The 20,599-nt window shown below is 42.8% G+C and overlaps 1 protein-coding gene across 3 annotated transcripts in view; it reads left to right on the top strand.

Moving 5' to 3' along the window:
- Positions 1-20,599, top strand: part of HERC2 (HECT and RLD domain containing E3 ubiquitin protein ligase 2) — a 188,691-nt gene that overhangs the window by 147,222 nt on the left and 20,870 nt on the right. For all 3 annotated transcript variants that reach the window (XM_040969236.1, XM_040969235.1, XM_040969237.1), the window contains 13 exons: positions 411-597; positions 1,121-1,261; positions 3,468-3,659; positions 6,850-7,003; positions 7,200-7,307; positions 8,699-8,830; positions 9,151-9,309; positions 9,392-9,510; positions 10,094-10,219; positions 10,666-10,821; positions 11,208-11,323; positions 11,423-11,621; positions 14,959-15,173. In XM_040969236.1, coding sequence (XP_040825170.1) covers positions 411-597; positions 1,121-1,261; positions 3,468-3,659; positions 6,850-7,003; positions 7,200-7,307; positions 8,699-8,830; positions 9,151-9,309; positions 9,392-9,510; positions 10,094-10,219; positions 10,666-10,821; positions 11,208-11,323; positions 11,423-11,621; positions 14,959-15,173 — 2,004 coding nt within the window. The remainder of the gene's footprint in view (positions 1-410; positions 598-1,120; positions 1,262-3,467; positions 3,660-6,849; positions 7,004-7,199; positions 7,308-8,698; positions 8,831-9,150; positions 9,310-9,391; positions 9,511-10,093; positions 10,220-10,665; positions 10,822-11,207; positions 11,324-11,422; positions 11,622-14,958; positions 15,174-20,599) is intronic.

Here is a 20,599-nt window from a genome sequence, read left to right as displayed (position 1 = left end):
TGTGGTCGTTTTTTCACTTGTCAATACTGTACTTATTCAGATGTAGTCATGCATCACATGGTGATGGGAATGGGTTCTGAGAAAGAAAACAAGTTGTTCATTTTGTTGTGCAAACAACACAAAGCAAACTTGTGGATACTAAGACAGCTGTCATGATACTAGGACATGCGGTTTATGCGACCACTGTTATATGTGGGATCCATCATTGACACAGGACTGTAAGTAAGACCTGAAGCAGACACTGGCATATATTTAGCAGTTAGATAATACTCAAACTGCATGGCTTTATAACTCTTTTATAAACATTCTACAAAAATCAGGGAATGCTGTACTGGGCACTTGCTTCTGCTCGTGCCCCCTCCTGCTGCGGTGAAAGGGCAGCTAACAAAGCCAGCTTCCTGTTCTGACAGAGATGCCGTGGTTGGGGCCCTGATGCCAGCTGGCATGATGGCACCTGTGGAGTGTTCCTCGTTCTCTACTCCGGCACCCACCTCGGATGCACCTGCCATGACCAGTCCTTTAAATGGAGAGGACTGCCTGCTGGCTGTTGATCTGGAGGACAGACTGAGCCCAAATCCGTGGCAGGACAAGAGAGAGGTAAGAGAAAGCTGACTTCAAAGCACTTGGAGATTAGGAAGTAGTATATAGGAAAGTTATCACTTACTTTATGCTGTTTTTGTGTCTACTGCTTCATTTTTTGACTTGAATTAGAAAAAGATTCTGTTTAAAGGAGCATATTTTTAAAATGTCTAAATTGAAATAGATTTATTCTTTGAAACATTATTAAATGTAAGTTCACAATCCTTTATGTACAATTATGGAAATAATAATCTTGGTACTTTAACTGGGAGAAAGACTCAGATAGAAGCAGTGGAAACTTTTTGGTCTGGTTCATGTGACCTGCTGAATATTGCTAACTTTTCCTGGAAATGTGCATGTTCTTGGGACCCCTTGGGTGTCTCAGCTAATACCTATGGAAGCACTCCGTTGCCTCTGTAAAAGTCTGTAGCAATGAATAACCCCACATGGCCTTAGCTAAAGACTTTTGAACTTGTTTAGAGTATGTGCTCATTGCTAAGTTTTCCCACTTAAACTCCTCCCCTTGTGTATTTCCAACCAGGTTGTCACTTCTGAGGATGCCATAACCCCCTCTGCAGTGACCCCATCTGCTCCCACAGCTTCCTCTCGGCCATTCATCCCGGTGACAGATGACCCAGGGGCTGCCAGTATCATTGCGGAAACCATGACCAAAACCAAAGAGGTCAAGAGGCATTCTTCTGTGTGTGTGTGTGTGTGTGTGTGTGTGTGTGTGTGTGAGTTAGAGAGAGAGAGAGAAATAATCTGTTATACAAAAGTTATGGAGATAGCATTTAAATATAGCCATGGCATATTCCCTGTGCCATTCACCTAGATGGCTCAGTTCACATTTAAGGCTTTTGTAGATCGGTTGCAGGAAGACACTGTCACTCCATTGTGCTCCACCAGACATTTCTTGTGTAGCAGGATGGCAACATTACTATAAACTTTCCTTCTAATCCATTGATTAATTTAGGTTTTATTCATTGTCTGAGTGGCATCCTTCTAAGTCTAGCACCCAACTCAGGATTGTGTGTTGTGTGTTTACTCTTCAGTATGGAGGAATTTTCCTGTCTTTGATTTTGATGGACCACATAGGAAGTACTGTTGATTGTGCCTGACAGTGACGTAGCTGTTACCATACATAAGGGTGGCCTGCTAGGTTTCTCCATGAGAAGTTAATGTTCATATACACTTTCCGGGAGATGCTTTGGGATTATAAATATCTTGTTTCTCATTATATTTTCACCCATTATTAATACTTCCAGAAGAATCCATTGTTATTGGGATGATCGTTTTTCAAACCTCATCCTTTTAAAATATAATGTGGGCATTCTCCCATAAGGCAAAACCCTTTCTTGTCACCTAGCACCACAAGGGTTGTTCTTACCCTCTTCTTTGGCATATTTTTGGTGTGTAATCCTTGTATATGTTGCTGGATTTGACTTATTACTGTACTGTTGGAAAATTTTGCATCTCTGGTTGGTGAGGGAGATCTGTAGTTTTTCTTGTGATGTCACTGTTTGGACTTCATAGATTGAGTTGGGAAACATTCCTTCTTCCTCTTTGTAGAAGAGTTTATAACAGATCAGTATTAATTCTTTAAGTTCTTTGATATTGGCATGCTCCCTTCATTCTTTGAGCCTTTTCCTGTCTTTCTGACACCATACAAAAATGTAGGCTCAACAAGATGTTTTGTGCTGAAACAGAAGAATCACCTATTTCTCCAAGAAGTCCTGGCTCTTTTTAGTGGAGAATGGTATTTAGAAGCCGAGGTGTGGTCCCTTCATATTTGCTTTCTATTGAGATGACAAAGCTAGGGAATAAATGACTCTGTATAAACATTGTAGGAGGTATGTGCCTCAGATTTATGTAGTTTTTTATCTATTTATATTGAAAATCATTAGTTTATACCAATATAGTTGATTCTAATCCAACTAGGATTAATTCTAGTTTCCACTCTTTCCATATTTTTAACTCGCTGAAAATAATAAACCTCTGTCATTGCCAGGCCGTTTGTTCAGTCGGTCAGTCCCCGTGGATAGGCAGCCTCCATTTTGGCTACCACTTGCCGTGTGGTGGGCCTCCTCCCTCTGCTCTGTGTGATAAAGAAGCACTCCTCTATACTCAGAGTCAGTCCGTCTTCCTTGAAGGTGGCTTCATCCTGCTGCACCTGTGGCCCCGCTACCACCTTGGGTAGGCCTTGGGCCTTGGTTGGCCTTGGGCCTTGGGTTGGCCTTGGGCCTTGGTTGGCCTTGGGTCTTGGTTGGCTTTGGGCCTTGGTTGGCCTTGGGCCTTGGTTGGCCTTGGGCCTTGCTTGGCTTTGGGCCTTGGTTGGCCTAGCCTCTGAGCACCCCTGGTGTGGCCACCTCAGCCCCCCTGATGCCTATCATATCAGACTTTTCATTTAATAGGGCCTTTTGTCCTGAAAAACTCAAGGAGTTATAGATGCATTTTAAAAAACGGAATTCCAGGGAGGCATTGTGGAAAGGATCTAGAAGAACTATGTAAAATTACAGGGTACAAATTTGATAAAAAAGTTCCCAAGCATATCTTAAGGGTAGAGGGTCAATTTTATATGGGATGACTTCCCGTCAGGTTTGCCCCTATACTGTCCATGATGTTAAAACTTTGTCAGTTGTTAATTGTCATTTCTGTTAGTTTAAGTCGTTCCTGTTTTTTATAGATCCTGTGTGTGATTTGTAAAACAGTTAATAGGCCTTGAAAATGTAGTATAGGATTCAGTGAGGGTTCTAGGAGACACCTGATTTTCATTAATCTGGTTTTTCATGGCCTTAAACACCTGCAAAGTCTTTTATTCATTGTGGTGACATGATTCTTCAGTTGGGGATAAACTGATGACCTTTTATTTCTAATGTCGTTGCACGTAGGATGTTGAAAGTCAAAACAAAGCATCAGGCCCGGAGCCTCAGTCCTTGGATGAGTTCACCAGTCTGCTGATCGCGGATGACACCCGTGTGGTGGTGGACCTTCTTAAACTGTCAGTGTGCAGCCGGGCAGGGGACAGAGGCAGGGATGTGCTCTCGGCAGTGCTATCTGGCATGGGCACCGCCTACCCACAGGTGAGTTGGTTGAGGGGCCGAGGGCCACATATGCATATCCTTTTTTCATGCTGCACTGAGCTGTCTCCCAGGGAGACACTGCTGATTAGCACACATGCCCATTGGCTAGATTTGGTCTTAACCAACAGTGATTGAGAAGCACTCCTTTAAAACAAAACATTGGGGCTGGAATTGTGGTGCTATGGGCGGGCCAGCACTGGAAATGACCCCAGCTTCCCTTATCAGAATCTGGGCTGCCCTGCTTTCTGCAAAGTAGTGGAGGATGGTCCGAGTACTCCATCCTCTGCCACCCATGGGAGAGATCTGGATGGATTTCCAGGTTCCTGGTACAATCAGAGAGTGATTCCATGGATGGAGGTAGTCTCTGTCTCTGTCTCTGTCTCTGTCTCTCTGCTTCTCTTCTGTTCCTCCCTCTCCCTCCACTGCTTCGCCTCTCCTCCCTCTGTTCCTGCTTCCTTTCCTCTCGCCTTCCTTTCGCTCTCAAGCAAATAAGCAAATATATAAATGAATATTTTACAAAATATCAGTTATTTTATTTTCCTAGTGACATTTTAGAACTGGTTTTTGGATTTTTCTTTTTTAGAATTGATTTGTTACAGTTTGTAAAGTTTCATTTTTGCTCAATATTTTGCAGTACCCTCCTATCCCTGTCTGCCTTTGACTTTACTGTGCTGAACAAGCATCGTCCAGGAAGGCCTGGACTTCAGGGCCTTTGCTGTATGGAAATTTTTTATGTAGTCTGCCATTTTTGGTGATTTTTAGCTTCTAGGATTTTTATGCTGCAAAAGAAGTTTATGAAACTGTTCTAAAGGAATTCTTCCATGTTTTGTTTAATTATCTTCATGATTTTAATTTGTGTTTATATTTTTGAGCCTTTTGGGTTTATCTTTATGCACGGAATAAAGTAATAAAGTAGGAATCCAATTTTATTTTTTCCTATGCGGAAACATAGGAAACATAATTTATTGACTAATTCATCCTTTCCCTAATGAGTTGAAAATTACTTTTGTATTCTAAATTCCTTGTGTATTTTCATCTATTACAGACTGGTCTCTGTTCCATTGATAAAACTCTTTATGCAGTAATACCATAGTGTTTTAAATATACATTCATATATGAATATTCATTTCAGCATTTTGTAGCTCTTTCTGTCATCTGTGCCTGTTTTATGCTTGATCCACCCTGGGACTGCAGCCACCAGCCACACATGGCTCTTAAGAACTTGAAATATGGCAGGTGCATCTGAGAAACTGGAACTCACTCTGATTTTGATTAACTTAACTGCGTGGCTGCGTGTGGCTAGTAGCGTACCTAGTCATCTATCCACTGTTCTGGGCTGCAGGACTGGAGTACACACTAAGTGTCCCAACAGTGTATCAGGGACACAGGCCTTCCTGGCTCATGTTTTTTTCATTAGCAGCCTTGCTCCGCCTTTTCAGGGAGCCTGACACAGTGATGGTGACCACTGGTACTTCTGTGCTTATCCCATTTACAAAATGATTGAGTACCTAACTATGGCTGAGTAGTCTTGATAACACAGTAATTGCTTTATGAGGAATTTGCTATTTTTCAGTCTGTTATTAGCCTAACTAAGAGATTAAATCAAAGTGAATTGCCAAAGAATTCCCTCTCATTCTCTGCCCCATTCTTATTTATGAGAGAAAATAATATGAATGAAAATTTTTTTAAAAAAGATTTATTTATTTGAAAGACAGAGTGATAGAGACAGAGAAAGGGAGAAATCTTGTCTGCCGTTTTACTCCCCAGTGGTCACAACAGCTGGGGCTGGGCGAGACTGAAGACAGAAGCCCGAAACTCTATGTGGGTGTTCCGTGTGTGTGGAGGGACCTAAGCATTAAGGCCATCTTCAGCTGATTTCTCAGATACATTCGCAGGAACCTCAGTCCGGAGTGAAGCAGCCAGGATTTGAACCAGCACCCGTGTAGGAGGCTGGCAATACCTAGATGACACCTTGACGCACTGTGCCACAGTGCTATCCCCAGAGAAATTTCATTCAGGGTAATACCTAAAATTTGCCATCCACTTTCCAGCCAGCCCTGTTCTGGTTATTCCCTTGGATTAGAGGAGGAGTCTGCCTCTTATGCTGGTGAGAAACTGAAGCTCTGGGATGTTGTGACTGTCTCCTGGAGATTCACTGGAGGTTGGCTTAGCCCTGGGCCTAAGTGTCAGAACCACGTTGGCACTCACGGCTGTCCTGGGAAGCTTGATGGCCAGCCCCAGGTGGGGAATCTCAGGTTTTGCAGCAGAAGAGTTCGCTAGGCATTTCATATTGCTGGCATCTGCTGTTGAGTAACTCAGCCAGGCTCCAGGAGAGACATGAATAAGGGTGGGGTTCGAAATGTATATGAATTTAAAATAATCATGGTCATAGAACAATGATATTTGTTTGAAACTAAATGTAACTGTTTTCTAAGTTAAACTATTTCTTATCCAATTATAAAGAAAAGCAAAAATATTCACAAAAGTGCGAAACAGACATTGTGTAGAGAATATTATTTGTTTTGAGGTGAATATGTCATTGCTATTACAACATTGTCTCTGGCTGTTTTTTAAAGGTCAAGTTGGTAGTAATTAGTGTTAACCATGTAAATGTCTTTGAATCAGCACCAAGTTTTTAAATTAAAAACTTTATGGATTTTTAAGAGGCTGTGGTAGGAACCCAGTTGTCCACTGTGGGGTTCATATCTGTAGTTCCGCTCACTTCAAATACTCTGTCTGCCCTGTTGGGCCTGACGGCTTGATTGGTGTTGATTCCTGAGCCCTCCTGCCTGACTCCCACCACCCTCCGGGACCTTGATTGTCATTCTCAGCCCTTTCTGAGGCAGTCTTCTTTCCCAGGGAGTGGTCCTGCCTTGGTGTCTTATGGGGGCAACACAAGTGTTTGATTTGATCAGTTGGCACATATTGAGTTGCAGTGTGTCTCAGAAGGGTCTCCTGGCTGCTGTTGTGTCAGTCGCCTCTTAAACTTCATGACCCTCTGCAAGCTCGGTGCTGTCCTAGTATTGCTGGTGAGCATACTCTGCAGTGATTCCAACTCAATTCCTCAAACCGAGTTTTCCCTCCACTACTTTGTTCCTTCAAAACATCAGGAGCAGGACGAGCTGTGGTGGTGTCCGGATTGCCAGATGTGCAGCCAGCTGTCTCATTTGTGTACCTGTTTCCTCTTCAGGTGGCAGATATGTTGTTGGAACTCTGTGTCACTGAGTTGGAGGACGTCGCCACAGACTCACAAAGCGGACGTCTTTCCTCTCAGCCTGTGGTGGTGGAGAGTAGCCATCCCTATACCGATGACACTTCTACTAGTGGCACCGTGAAAATTCCAGGTACTCAGGCCAGCCCCCAGGGAAAGTGCTCTGCCATTGCAGCAGCTTGCTTCTGTAATCACTCAGAATGAGAGCACTTGCTAAGCTGGCCAAGCCGAACTGCATCCTGGTCTTAGTCTCACTGGTTCTGCGAGGTAGCCAGGTCCTCTGGGTGCTGTTTGGAGTTCTCACTCTGCTGTGTTTGCTTGTTCTCAAGGAGCAGAAGGACTCAGGGTGGAGTTTGACCGGCAGTGCTCCACAGAGCGGCGCCATGACCCCCTCACGGTCATGGACGGTGTCAACAGGATCGTCTCCGTGCGGTCAGGTAAGCAAGGGAGGGGTGTGGAGCACAGCCTGCTGCCCTTCTCCTGGGAGCCTTAAGAGAGGGGAAGAAGCCAAGTAGCCATGAGGTGCAGTAGGTTTTACTTGCCACTTCCCAGTACTTAAACAGGTAATTCTCATATGGTGTATGCATTATAGTACTTGATGGGCGGGAGTTCTGAGTGATCAAGTGTGGATCTCTGTCAGGACACATCTAGGTTTATCAATTGGGCAAGGTGTCAGAAGGTCCTTTTCTGGTTTGGCGTCCATGCCTTTTAAGCTTTCTTCCCTAATTGAGAATGCCAGTAAGCATTCACAGCATTCAGATAGCTGTGAGTACCATGGCCTGTGTTAGTAAAAGTTGGCGCACTAGAGCGCATTTTCAAAAGGGACTTGGCTGTCAGCACGTGTCATGAATATGTGCTGGGTGCAACACCAAGGGTCAGGAGCCATTGTGTCTGACCTGCCTCTGCTCTGCTGATGTAGTCATGTGGTCCCGTGGGGCTGTTTTACCCCATTGCAGGTGAGGGTGGTTGCTGCATCCTACTTTACTGGGGTTTTAGGATTATCAGTATAGGGCGAGGTATATGGTTTGCACAGTTCTTTTTCTATCATTTTGAACAGGGGGCAGCAAATTCTTGCTGTAAGGGTCCCAGTGGTAAATGTTTTGGGCCTTGCGGGCCATGTAGGTCTGATTTAAACACACGCTAATTGCATGTTAGTGAGAGGGTGTGGCTGTAGCCCAGGAAATCTTAAACTATGTGGCTTATTGAAATCCCTGATCTAAAGCTTTGGATGGAGCGATGTGGTCATGCTGGTGAGCATGGGGTTTTGTGGCATTTTGATAGATGTCTGTCAGTGTAGCTTTTAGTAGCAATGGGAGATGCGCAGGGTCCCTGCGACTCCTCTGTGAAGTGGTAATACACAGCAGCTTCTCACAGCACCCTAGCTCTGGTCGAGCTGTTCCGTTCCATCCTTGAGAGCATCCTTTTCCTGACCATGCTAAGCTACACAGTATGATCTTAGAAAAGGTTAGATTGCTTTTGCTTGCTGCTTGGTTCCCCACCCTGGGAAATGTTCCTGTGGGTCTGTGTGTTTGCATCCTCATTGTCTGTGACCGTATCCATGTCAGTTGGGGCTGCTTTTAGGGCAGTGCCCATCTGTCCTCATTGTCCTTGATACTGCAGGGGCTGAATGAGTATGTTGAATGGGGTGTGTGTTAAAGTGCAGTCACTGGGAGTATGTGTCTGTGAAACTGAACTTGGACGTATGTGGACCGGAAGGGCCCGTTGGTCTTCCGGCACAGTGTTGGTGATTATGTTTGTATCTGAAGACGTGGGTGTTGAGTGGTGATGGAGTGAACCTAACCTCAGGGGGTGTGTTTTCCTTCCCCAGGCCGAGAGTGGTCTGATTGGTCAAGTGAGCTCCGCATCCCGGGTGATGAGTTAAAGTGGAAGTTCATCAGTGATGGATCTGTGAATGGGTGGGGCTGGCGCTTCACTGTCTATCCCATCATGCCAGCTGCAGGTAAGTTGGAGTTTGCAGACTGGTTGTGGGTTGTTAACAGTAGTTTCTCATCAGCCTTGTGCTGTGTTGGGGTGAGTGCTGTCAGGGAGCCTGCACTCCGTTTCTACCTGATATGGGAGGTGACTGTGTTGTTGGTCACAGGGCTGAAGGTTTCTGATTTACAGGGAAAACATCAGTGAAAGAGCATGGCTCTCCTGATCTAGACAGTGCCATGCTGCAGACACACATTTGAGTGCCGAGTTCTAGGTGGCTGGGGCTGCCCTGGTTGAATTGTGTGGGCTCCCCTCAGACATAGGGACAACCACTGTGTTCATTCTCAGGCCCCAAGGACCTACTTTCCGATCGCTGTGTCCTCTCCTGCCCGTCCATGGACTTGGTGACATGTCTGTTGGACTTCCGTCTCAACCTCGCCTCCAACAGGAGCATCGTCCCACGCCTCGCGGCCTCACTGGCAGCATGTGCCCAGTTGAGTGCCTTAGGTAATTATGCTGTCACAGTCACGTGGTCTGCCTAGATGGAGAATGGGTCAGGCTTCTGACATTGTCTGTCCATCTGTTTCAGCTGCCAGTCACAGAATGTGGGCCCTTCAGAGACTGAGGAAGCTGCTGACAACTGAATTTGGGCAATCGATTAACATAAATAGACTGCTTGGTGAAAACGACGGGGAAGCGAGAGCTTTGGTATGGAGCAAAGCAATACAATTTCTAGACCTGCAACCTTTGGGGAAGAAAATGCTGTTTCAGTCTTTTAAGCCTGTAAAAACTCTTTGAGAAGCATCATGACGTTTCATCAGAGCGAAAGGAGCCTTTGTCACATTCAAGTTTCTTTCCTTAATTGCTGCATATTCTTGAGTTGAAGCTCAATTCCATTTGCTTATATTTTTTAAAGTTCAGGTTGATGACTGTGAATTTAGGATTGTGTCTGCTTCACAGCTCCGGCAGTCACATCCCCTCCAGTTGCTGGGCAGGGTGGTTCCTGCTGATCCTCGTGGCATCCTGAAGCTCTGTGGGCTGGAGAGGTTGGGGCGCCCAGGCTGGCCCCTCTGATCTGGAGGCCAAGCAGTCTGAAATGAAGGACCAGATGGTTCTTTTCTGGTTTGGTGTCCACGCCCTTTAAGCATTCTTCCCTAATTGAGAATGCCAGTAAGCACTGAGAAACAGCACCTAGGGATGAAACCTTTGTCTCTCCGAAGTGAAACAGCTGTGGGCTGCCCCGCAGTCTGAGTTCCTGCCACAGACTGTTGCTTTGTTGTTTTTCTTGCAGAGTTTTTCAGGCAGTGCGCTTGCTGCTTTGGTGAAAGGCCTTCCCGAAGCCTTGCAAAGGCAGTTTGAGTATGAGGACCCTATAGTGAGAGGGGGCAAACAGCTGCTGCACAGCCCATTCTTCAAGGTAATATTTGATTTGTTCTTAACTAACGGTAGAGCTGGAGGGCAGGGAGAACCACCAAGATCTGTCGTGTGTGGTGGGATGTATTTTCGGCCTCTTTGAGGGCAGCTGTAGGCCTTGCTGAAACTGACTGTGAGAAATCCTAAGAAATCATTATGTGAGCTAAACTCCCATTCCTGAGTTCCAGCATGCTTTGAAGGAAGTCCAAAGGTCTTGTTAATTGACGTATTCTAGCAGTTGTGAGAGTGGAGATCCTGTGTAAGAGGTGTGTCTCTAGGAACTGGTATGAGTAACCCCTATCGTGGCTGGAGGAAGGAAGGTGGTCTTGAATGGAATCCTTGGGATGGTAGCCTGTGGCAGGCTGAGCATCACCAGCACCCAGTGCTATAGAAGTGTGTGTTAACTGTCTTTCTAAGCATCCCTGTGCTGTCAATCTTCGGTGGCTGCAGGTACTGGTAGCTCTTGCTTGCGACCTGGAACTGGACACTCTGCCTTGCTGTGCTGAGACACACAAGTGGGCTTGGTTTCGGCGGTACTGCATGGCCTCTCGGGTTGCGGTGGCCCTTGACAAAAGAACACCATTACCCCGGCTGTTTCTTGATGAGGTATTACCCCTTACTTAAGTACCATTATTGTAATGCAAAAACATTAAAAAAATTTAGCTGTAGTAAAATGATACCAGTATTGTGAAACATAAAAATTTCCCTTGTGAAGAAATAAAAGGAAAACCCATATAGGTGGAAATGAGTGAAGGCGCTCTAAATTTCAATTAAAGCTACGTAAAAAAATATGATGATATTGTGTAGAAAATTTTAATATCCTAGCCCAGATGAGGTTAAGTTTTTTTTACTTAGTGACTGTAAAAACCATGATGTCGTATAACAGTCCATATTCCCAGGACAGGACTCCTTCTGCCTTGTTACCTGAATGTTTATTTGCTTTATTCTTGAGATGAATGCTTGATTTACAGTCTTCTCATGATGTCTTCCAGGTGGCTAAGAAAATTCGTGAGTTAATGGCAGACAGCGAACACATGGATGTTCTCCATGAGAGCCATGACATTTTTAAGAGAGAGCAAGATGAACAACTAGTGCAGTGGATGAACAGGTCAGTATGTCAGAAGCAAGAAATGGTGTTATGTGCAAGAGAAAGTTTTCATGTGCAGTTCTTGCCCATGTCAAATGTTCTTATTAATGTTTGCTGTAGGCGGCCAGACGACTGGACTCTTTCGGCCGGTGGCAGTGGAACCATCTATGGGTGGGGACATAACCACAGGGGCCAACTCGGGGGCATTGAAGGTGCAAAAGTGAAAGTCCCCACTCCCTGCGAGGCCCTTGCAACTCTTCGACCGGTGCAGTTAATCGGAGGGGAACAGACGCTCTTTGCTGTGACGGCTGATGGGAAGGTAGAGATGCGTTTTCTGTGTCCTGCTGTTGGTAGAACAGAGTTGTGCATAGCTGCATTGTATTCTGAAATACTGTCTCAGAAGTAGCAATGCTTTTTGTATGTGCTAGAAGCAGTTACAGTTTTAAAATATTTTTATACACTCTCCAGATATATTCTGAAGCATGAAATTTTAATTTTGAAATTAAATCATACATATAAGTATTCTGATTTGCATGTCATTTGTTAGATGTATTATCTTACTGTTTATTATAAATGCCATCTTTCATTGACTGGTGGTGATGTCTATGTTTTGATTTTGTACCTGGTGACCTTGCTCCATTGTTTTCTTTCTAAAGCATCTCAAGGCCTTCATATTTTTATGGAGAGATACAATCTGTAAATGAATTTTTGTTCTGTGGGTTGCAGTTTGCCTCCCTGTCGTTGGGAGGAAAGGGGTGATGTGCCATGTTGGTTAGAGCTGGTCAGGCTCATGTTTCTTTCCTGCGCTGTGCTTTGCAGGGAGCACCATGATGGGCCTTTCGCCTGCATCTGTATGAATTACAAGTCCTCCGTCAGATTAAGACAGCTCCCTTCTTTTACCATTCATAAATGGATATTGATTTTGTCGACTACTATACCTTTCTGAGTTTTTTGAAATGTCATTCTACAAATGCTTTCACCTTTAGTGCATTAATAGTGGGTTGGATTAATTATTTGATTTTGTCATGTTAAAGTAGTTTGCATTCCTTGAATATTCCAAACTGGATCAGGATATGTTGTGGGTATATTTGGTTTGTGTTTATGAGTATTTAATTTAGGAGTTTGGGGGAGCCATGACCATGAGTGAAACAGTGTCATGCCATGTTCGTGCATGCCCTCTGTCTTTGTGTTAGTTATCTGTTTGACATAGACCAGTACCAGGCCTTAGTCTCTCTGAGTCAGGACTTGAGGTAGTGTAGCTCCATGCCCCATCAGTGCTTCATTGACTTTTCAGGCTAAGGCCCACGACACTCCTGAGCTGCAGGAGAGGCTGTCCTCACTCCGTTTCTTTGCCACATGGCCTTAGAACATCCCAAGGCATCGTGGCCAGCTTACCAGTACTAGCAGAGGAGACAGTAATAGCTCGACAGAAGCTATGGTCTGTGTAAACGAATGGCAGAAGTAACCATCACTTGCCATGTCCTGCTAATTAGAACCAAGAAACACACTGTCTGGGAGAGATGTGACAGTCTCCGGTGTACCTGGAAGTGGGGGTCACTGGAGTCACAGCAGACAGGCTGCTGCCATGGCTGTCTGGAAGCGGTCGGCCGCATACACAGAGTTGCTGTGTATTCCCATTTTTTCTCTTTTATGGAGAATTCTGAGTTTGGGCTGCTTTTCTGGTTCATTTAGCATGTAACTTAAAATCTGCTTTGAAGCAAAATCTACCTGTTCTCTTGTTATTCCGTACAGAGTTTGTTCTGGGTTTCCTCAGCTTTTAACACAGCGTTTCTTACATCTCAGGACTTACATGTACAGTCATTTTCCTTCTACTTTTTTGCAAGTTTTCTCAATTTTTTAAATGAGATTATTTTGTTAGTTCTGATTGATTTTGTTGCTTATTTGAAAATATGTTTTACCCCCTTTTCTAGTTTATGTTTTGACAAATATTTTCTGTAAATAGCACACTAGTTATTTCCTACTTTGTGAGCCATAGCTGTTTGTTACAAGTACAAAGGCTGCCATGGACATATTTTAAAAGAGCAGGCTTAACTATGTTTGAAAAAAGTTTATTTATAAAAACAGGTGATGGGCCTCATTTGGTCTGTGAGCTGTAATACATTAAATCCTATTTTATAATTTAAAATTTCTATTGATTGTTTTCAGTTAGCCTGTCTTCATTGTTACGGATGAAATGTCAGCAGTCAAGCTAACTTTATTCTATTTTATTTTTTTTAATTTATGTATATATTTGAAAATCAGTGTTACAGAGAGAAGGAGGGACAGAGACATATAGGTCTTCCATCCACTGTTCACTCGCCAACAGACCAAAGCAGCCAAGATTGACTGAGTTGAAGCCAGGAGCCAGGCTTTTCCTCCAGGTCCCTGTGTGGGTGGCAGGGTCCCAAGCATGGGCGAACTTCTGCTTTCCTAGACTGGGACAGGAACTGGAGTTCATGGGATGTTGGCGTTATGGGCAGCAACTGTACCCGATACAGCACAGCACGAGCTCCAGTCAGATTTTATTCAAGAGAAGTTAATAAATCTTTTCTCTGTTACTGTTCTCAATATTTTTCTTTGGAAATCAGCTATAATTAAATATAATTAAATATTGATTTTTTTCCTACTTCCCCACTGCCTTTATTTATTTATTTATTTATTTATTTATTTATTTTTGGTCAGAGGTAAGACTGAGGAGAGTTGAGTTGGGGCTGTGGGGAGATGTTTCAGAATTGCAGCAATTCTCTTAAATTCCTGGCCCTGGTGTTGTTCATTTGTTGTTTCTTCTGTGTTCTCTGTGTCATCTCTACCTGAAACTTTGGTTGATGTTAGAGTGAGTTTTTTTCAGAAATTCCATCCTTTTTGCCTCTTCCCTTTGTCTTTTTCTGCCACATGCTGGATAATTTCTTAAGGTAGATCATCTAGTTTTTTTTTTTTAATATCTCTTCACCTATGTCTAATCTATCATTCTAATGGCTCTAAGCTTTGAATTTCCGTTATTTTTAGTATGTGGAAGTTGAGCTTTTAGTTCCGTCTTAGCACCTAAGTCCTCGAGAATACTTGGCAGCTTTATTTCTTGAAGTGCATTAGACCGTTGGTACTCCACTCTCACTCCTGGTACCTTCTTTCTTTTTGTGTTATATGAACTTCTAGAACTGTGAGCTGGCTCTTTCCCTTGCAAACTTTCACAATTTGAACTCACTCACCCAAAGAAATTTTATGAACTTGAGACATCAGCTAAGCCATTATGAATTAAGCTCTCCCCATGCGAACATTAATGTGTAGGTGAAAACTGTAGACTGAAAACTAACTTGAGAGTCAACTTTTGTGATTATGAATTCTCAGGGAAGATTCTCTCTGTGGTGTTAATTGCAGTTATTATTCTGGACAAAAATAGAAAGCGTACAAGGAGATTTTTACTTTCAAAATATATTTTGTGAATTTGGAGTTTCTGGTAGTCATAACTTAGACTTTAATAGTGTATGTATAAATACACGTAAGTTTCCTTTGTTATTTAAGTTATTTAAGTCTAAAATTAAGTGTCATTTCACTGTGGGAAAAATGCCTAGTGTGCTGATTAAAGTGATTGGCTGCCAACTAACTACAGGGATTGTCATATAAAAACCTGATGCCTACCTCACTCTTTGTTTCCTTAGCTGTATGCCACTGGCTATGGTGCAGGTGGCAGACTAGGAATTGGAGGGACCGAGTCGGTGTCTACTCCAACATTGCTCGAATCCATTCAGCATGTGTTTATCAAGAAGGTAGCTGTCAACTCAGGTGGAAAACACTGCCTTGCCCTCTCTTCAGAGGGAGAAGTTTATTCATGGGGCGAAGCAGAAGACGGGAAGTTGGGACATGGAAACAGAAGGTATTAAGTGAAAACGTCAATTTCCGTGTATTGTTTTCCTTCGTCCTTGCTTGTTCATTTTTTGCTAAAGATCATTACTGGCACTTTGGTTTTCAGAATAATGTTAATAGTGAACGGGCAAATTAAATGGTGTTAATTATTTATTTAACCGAAGTAGTTTTAGGTGTCAAATTTGTGGGTTTACCAATATGAGTCCTGTACCTGGGGTGGGGAGTGAGCTCCGAGTACTAAACTTCCTTTTGTCCTTCTCCCCAAAGTTATCCACTAAATCATATTTGGCATTTCATATAGCACACATAATACCAAAACTGGAAATATAGAAGAAATGGTAGGAACAAAGGTGAAGGGACACACAAATAATAACAGTTTTTTAAATAAAGGTTCAACATCTGCTAGGCTTTAAATAGTAATAGAGACTATTATCCAAACTGGAGTTACAGGGGTTCTCCGTATCGTAAAAATAACTAAAAACACCAGACCATAAAAAAGAAACCAGTGATAACATGTCTAACATTGGATATTAGGCAGCGAAGCAGTGTGCCCTGAGAAACCAGAAGCAAGCAAGGAGAGTTGTAAGGATTCTTCCATTGGGCTGCCATGGAAAGTTCCCAGCCTGTGGTGCTTGGAAAGAGGAACCCACGCCGATCCTGGTAAATGCTTGGTGTGCAGGAGACAGGACTGGAAGCGCAGGGAGGCTAACCCATCTAGAGCCTCCAAGCACCACGCACGACGGATATGTGCAGAGAGAGTTCTAGATACCTGAGATTCCCGAGAGTTGTGTGTGAAACCAAGGGACAAACTAGTCAAAAGAACTGGGAGAGATTGCTTCAGGGCAGGCGATAAGACCTGACCCCTCGAAACCCTCAGCATTGATGAGAGTCCTAAGAAGAAGGGGTGGAGCGGGGGGAATTACTATAATTGTTGCTATGATTTCACCAGCAAAGCTTAAAAGCAAAACCTGAAAGGACTAACTTATTTTTGAGTAACTTGACATATTTTTAGAGATCAATTTGACAATATTTTTTTATGAAACTAAATGTAAATACTCCCAACAAAATATAATTCACTATGTTCAATATCCAATCAAAAATTAAGTTCTGATGATGAAAAATACAGTATTAGAAAAATACATTGACTGGAATTAGTAGCAGATTGTATATTAGAAGAAAATACCAGTGAACAGGAAGACATATCATACAGAATGAAGCATAGAAAAAAACTATACAGGGCCTGGCACAGTAGCCTAACAGCTTAAGTCCTTACCTTGCACACACTGGGATCCCATATGGGCACCAGTTTTAATTCTAGCAGCCATGCTTCCCATCCAGCTTCCTGCTTGTGACCTGGAAAAGCAAACAAGGACAGCCCAAAGCCTTGGGACCGACCCTGCACCCACGTGGGAGACCTGGAAGAGGTTCCGGGCTCTTAGCTTTTGATTGGTGCAGCTCCAGCTAATGTGGCCACTTAGGGAGTGAATCAGCAGACGAAGATCTTCCTCTGTGTCTCTACTCCTCTCTGTATACCTGACTTTTCAATAAAAAAATAAAATAAATTTAAAAAAAAGGAAAAGGTATACAAATGAACAGAACAAAAATAGGGCAACCTTGAAGGCCCCAATATATGCAGATTTGGGGTAATCAAAAAAGGGGAGCCTGAGGTTAGAGTTTTGAAGAAATAGCGGCTGAAAAATCTCCTTTTCTGGTAAAAATCATAAATCCACAGAAGTTTAAAGAACCCTAAGCAAAAGGTCATGAAGAAAAGCACACCATGGTAAGCTGTCCAAGACCACTGTTAGAAGGAAAAACATTAAAAAGCAGTTGTATACAGGTAAAAATAACAAACCGTGTCAGCGGACTTCTTATAGCAAAGAGCACAGACTAGAATTCAGCAGTTCCTAAAAGTGAAAATGTCAACGTCAGTTTTTTTCCTAGGCATACAAAAATTGAAAGAATCCAGCACCAGTAGACACATAGACACCTAAAAATTAAATTTGTTGCAGTGGAAAATGATCTATACAAAGGAGTTGAGGAAATTAACTTATGGGTTAATGGCATTGTTTTTTTTTCCCTTATCAGATAAATCTTTTTGAGAGATTATTGATTAAAGATGTTCAAAGCCAATGTAGAGGACAAGTGTAACACAAAGACTAGGGTAAAAATGAAGGTAGACCTTTAGATTTCCTCTTTCTGTATGATGTAGTCTATTGTAAGTTTGAGAAACCAACAAAGTAATTCAAGGGAAATCATGTAACAGCTGGAGGAAAAGGCAACAATGAACAGATGGAAAGTCGAAAATAAATAGCAAGAAATATTTACATAATTATTTTATAGAATTACAGTTCCGTTATTAGTAATAACATCAAATCTAAATGATCTAAGCACTCCAGTTGAAAATTGGAGACTTCAGAATGGATAGAAGAATGAGATGAGACATCTGTTGGGACAGTGCGGTGGTGCAGCAAGCCTTCACCTGCATTGCTGGCATCCTGTATCTGTACACAGGTTAGAGTCCCCACTGCTCTGCTTCCAATTCAGCTTCCCACTTATGCACCTGGGAAAGCAGTGGAAGGTGGTTCAGGGCTTGGACCCCTGCCAGCCACATGGGAGGCCCAGGTGGATCTTCCCACTTTAGCCTGACCCAGCCCTAGCAGATATGCCCATTTGAGGAGTGGACCAGAGGATGGATGATCTCTCTCTCGCTTTCTCTTGCTGTCTCTCTCTCTCTCTGTGTAACTCTGGATTTCAGATGAAAATTACATCTTACAGTTAAACATGTGTGTGCGTACACACACAGAGACCCATCCTGTCTATAGTGATCCCAATTTTAAGACACAGAAATAGACTAAAAGGGTATGAGATACTATGCCATTACTGCTAGGAAACAATCTACAAGGCTTATATCAATACTGTGTAACGAGGCCAGGTGTAGTAGTGCTCAGGATAAGCCTCCACTTGTCATGCTAGCACCTCCTATCAGGCCACTGGTCCCAGACCTGGCTGTTCCTCTTTAGGATGTGCTGCCTTCAGCTTCCTGCTAGTGTATCTGATAACGCAGAGCAAGATTGGCCAAGTCCTGGAACCCTGCTGACCAGAGTGGAATTCTAGCTTCTGTGTCCTAACTGGTGCCTGACTGTGATAGTCATTTAGAGAGTGGATCAACATATGAAAAGTGTCTCTCTGTCTCTCCCCACCCCTACTCCTTACTCCAACGCTGTCACTCTGTCTTTAACATTTATTTTACTTATGGCTCAGCGCAGTAGCCTGGAGGCTGAAGTCCTCGCCTTGAGCACACCTGGATCCCATATGGATACCGGTTTTAATCCCAGCGGCCCTGCCTCCCATCCAGCTCCTTGCTTGTGGCCTGGAAAAGCAGTTTAGGATAGCCCAAATCCTTGGGACCCTGCACCCATTTGGGAGACCCAGAAGAGTCTCCCAGTTCCTGGCTTTGGATTGGTGCAGCTCCAGCCATTGTGGCTGCTTGGGAAGTGAAACATTGGATGGAAGATCTTCCTCTCTGTCTCTCCTCGTGTCTATATATGTGACTGTCCAATAAAAATATTTTTCTTAAAAGTTTTATTTTACTTAAAAGTGAGGAGTACACTGGTACAGGGAGAGACAGAGAGAGATTTTGTGTCTGATTGTTCATTTCCTAAATGGTCACAATGGCCAGAATCAGGCTGATCTGAAACCAGGAATCAGGAGCTTCTTCTGGGTCTCCTACATGGGTGGAAGGACCCAAGGACTTGGACCATCCTCTGCTGCTTTCCCAAACTATAGGCAAGGAGCTGGGTGGGAAGTGGATGAGCCCAGACTCAAACCAGTGCTCTTGTGAGATGCCAGTGCCATACGTGGAGGATTAGCCTGAGATGCCACTGAGTTGACCTTCAAATAAATTATTCATTTTTAATGAGTTTATGCTTCATTGTTCAGTACAGATACAACTTAAAAAATACAAATTAGCTTTACAACAAAGAATATTCACATAAAGGGAATTCTATGACGATGAAGTGGTTATTTTATACTTGTAATGTTGACCTTTAAGTACATGCACATTTAAAAAAACTTACTGAATGAAAAGGAGAAATGGACAAATCCACAATTTCAGATTTTAGTACCCTTCTCCATAATTTATAACATGAGTATATTAAAAAAAGCAATAAGGAATGGAAGATTTAAATTGTATCAGTTACCTTGAGCCAAATAACATTTTTAGACCATAGAATTGAATTCTTTTTAAATACAGATGGATCATTCTGCTAACACAGAATATTGTTTGGTATTTAAATTTAACATGTTGTAGGATCCACTAAAAACAATACCTAGGAGGAATTTTTAGGATGAAATGGCTGATTTTTAACAAATAGACACAGAAGAACCGTGTTGTGGCACAGTAAATTAGGCTAACACCTGTGCCACCAACATTCCATGTTAGGATGCCAGTTTGAGTCCTGGCTAATGTGCTCCCTACTAATTCACTTTGGAAAGCAACATAAAATAGCCCAAGTGTTTGGGTCCTTGCCATTCATATGTGAGACCTGGATGGAGTTCGGGACTCGGCTTTGGCCTGGACCTGCTGACTGTTACAGCCATTTGGGGTGTGAACCAGCAGATAGGAGATCTTTCTGTGTCTTATTTGCCTTTCAAAACAAATAACTTAAAAAAAAAAAAACTATGACCATAGTATTTATTTATCTTAAATAACTTATGAAGACAAATGCAGTTCAAGGTAAGCAGAAGAAAGGGGTGATAAGAAAGGCTGGAGGATAAAGCTGTGATGTAGGAAACACAAAACAATAGCGAAAGTCCAAGAGAGCAGAGAGCACTTCCTTGGGAAGGTTGGTAGAACTAAGCCATCTAGACTCATCCAGAAAAATTATAAATTATTGAGATATTAGGAATGAGGGATTTTTGATCACTTCAGAGTCTAAAAATTAAAAATATAATGAAGGAAAAGAAGCAGCTTTCTGCCAACAAATTGAACTTTTTAGCTGAATTGGAGAAAGTTCTCAGTAGAGGCACATTCTTTAAAGCTGACTCAAGAAGAAATAGCCTGAATGCCTGCTGGTGTGCCTAAGAAACCGAATATCCTGAAAATTAGTCTCTGAAACCAGATAACTGATATCAATTACACAGACATAACCAAGAATTAATACTAATCTTCACAAACTTTTTCAAAGTATTGAAAAGGGAGAAGTTGTCCTCAACTTGTTTGGTTGAGGATAGCTTGACCCTTACGTCAAAATGAGACTCAGATATTGTTAGAATACACACTGGTTTCCTCCATGAACAGACATGTAAAAACTCTTAGTGTATCAGTAAGTCAAATGCAACACTTTGTAATAGCATAATATGCTGTGACAAACTGGGGGTTAGGCCAGCGATAGCAACTTTGATCTACATTACTAAGCAGTCACTGTTGATAAAGAA

The sequence above is a fragment of the Ochotona curzoniae genome, unplaced genomic scaffold (assembly GCF_017591425.1).
Source record: "Ochotona curzoniae isolate NIBS_2020 unplaced genomic scaffold, NIBS_Ocur_1.0 scaffold_4701, whole genome shotgun sequence".
In the NCBI taxonomy this organism is placed as follows: Eukaryota; Metazoa; Chordata; class Mammalia; order Lagomorpha; family Ochotonidae; genus Ochotona; species Ochotona curzoniae.
Note: the sequence above shows the minus strand (reverse complement) of the source record. Positions and strands in the feature narration are given on the sequence as shown.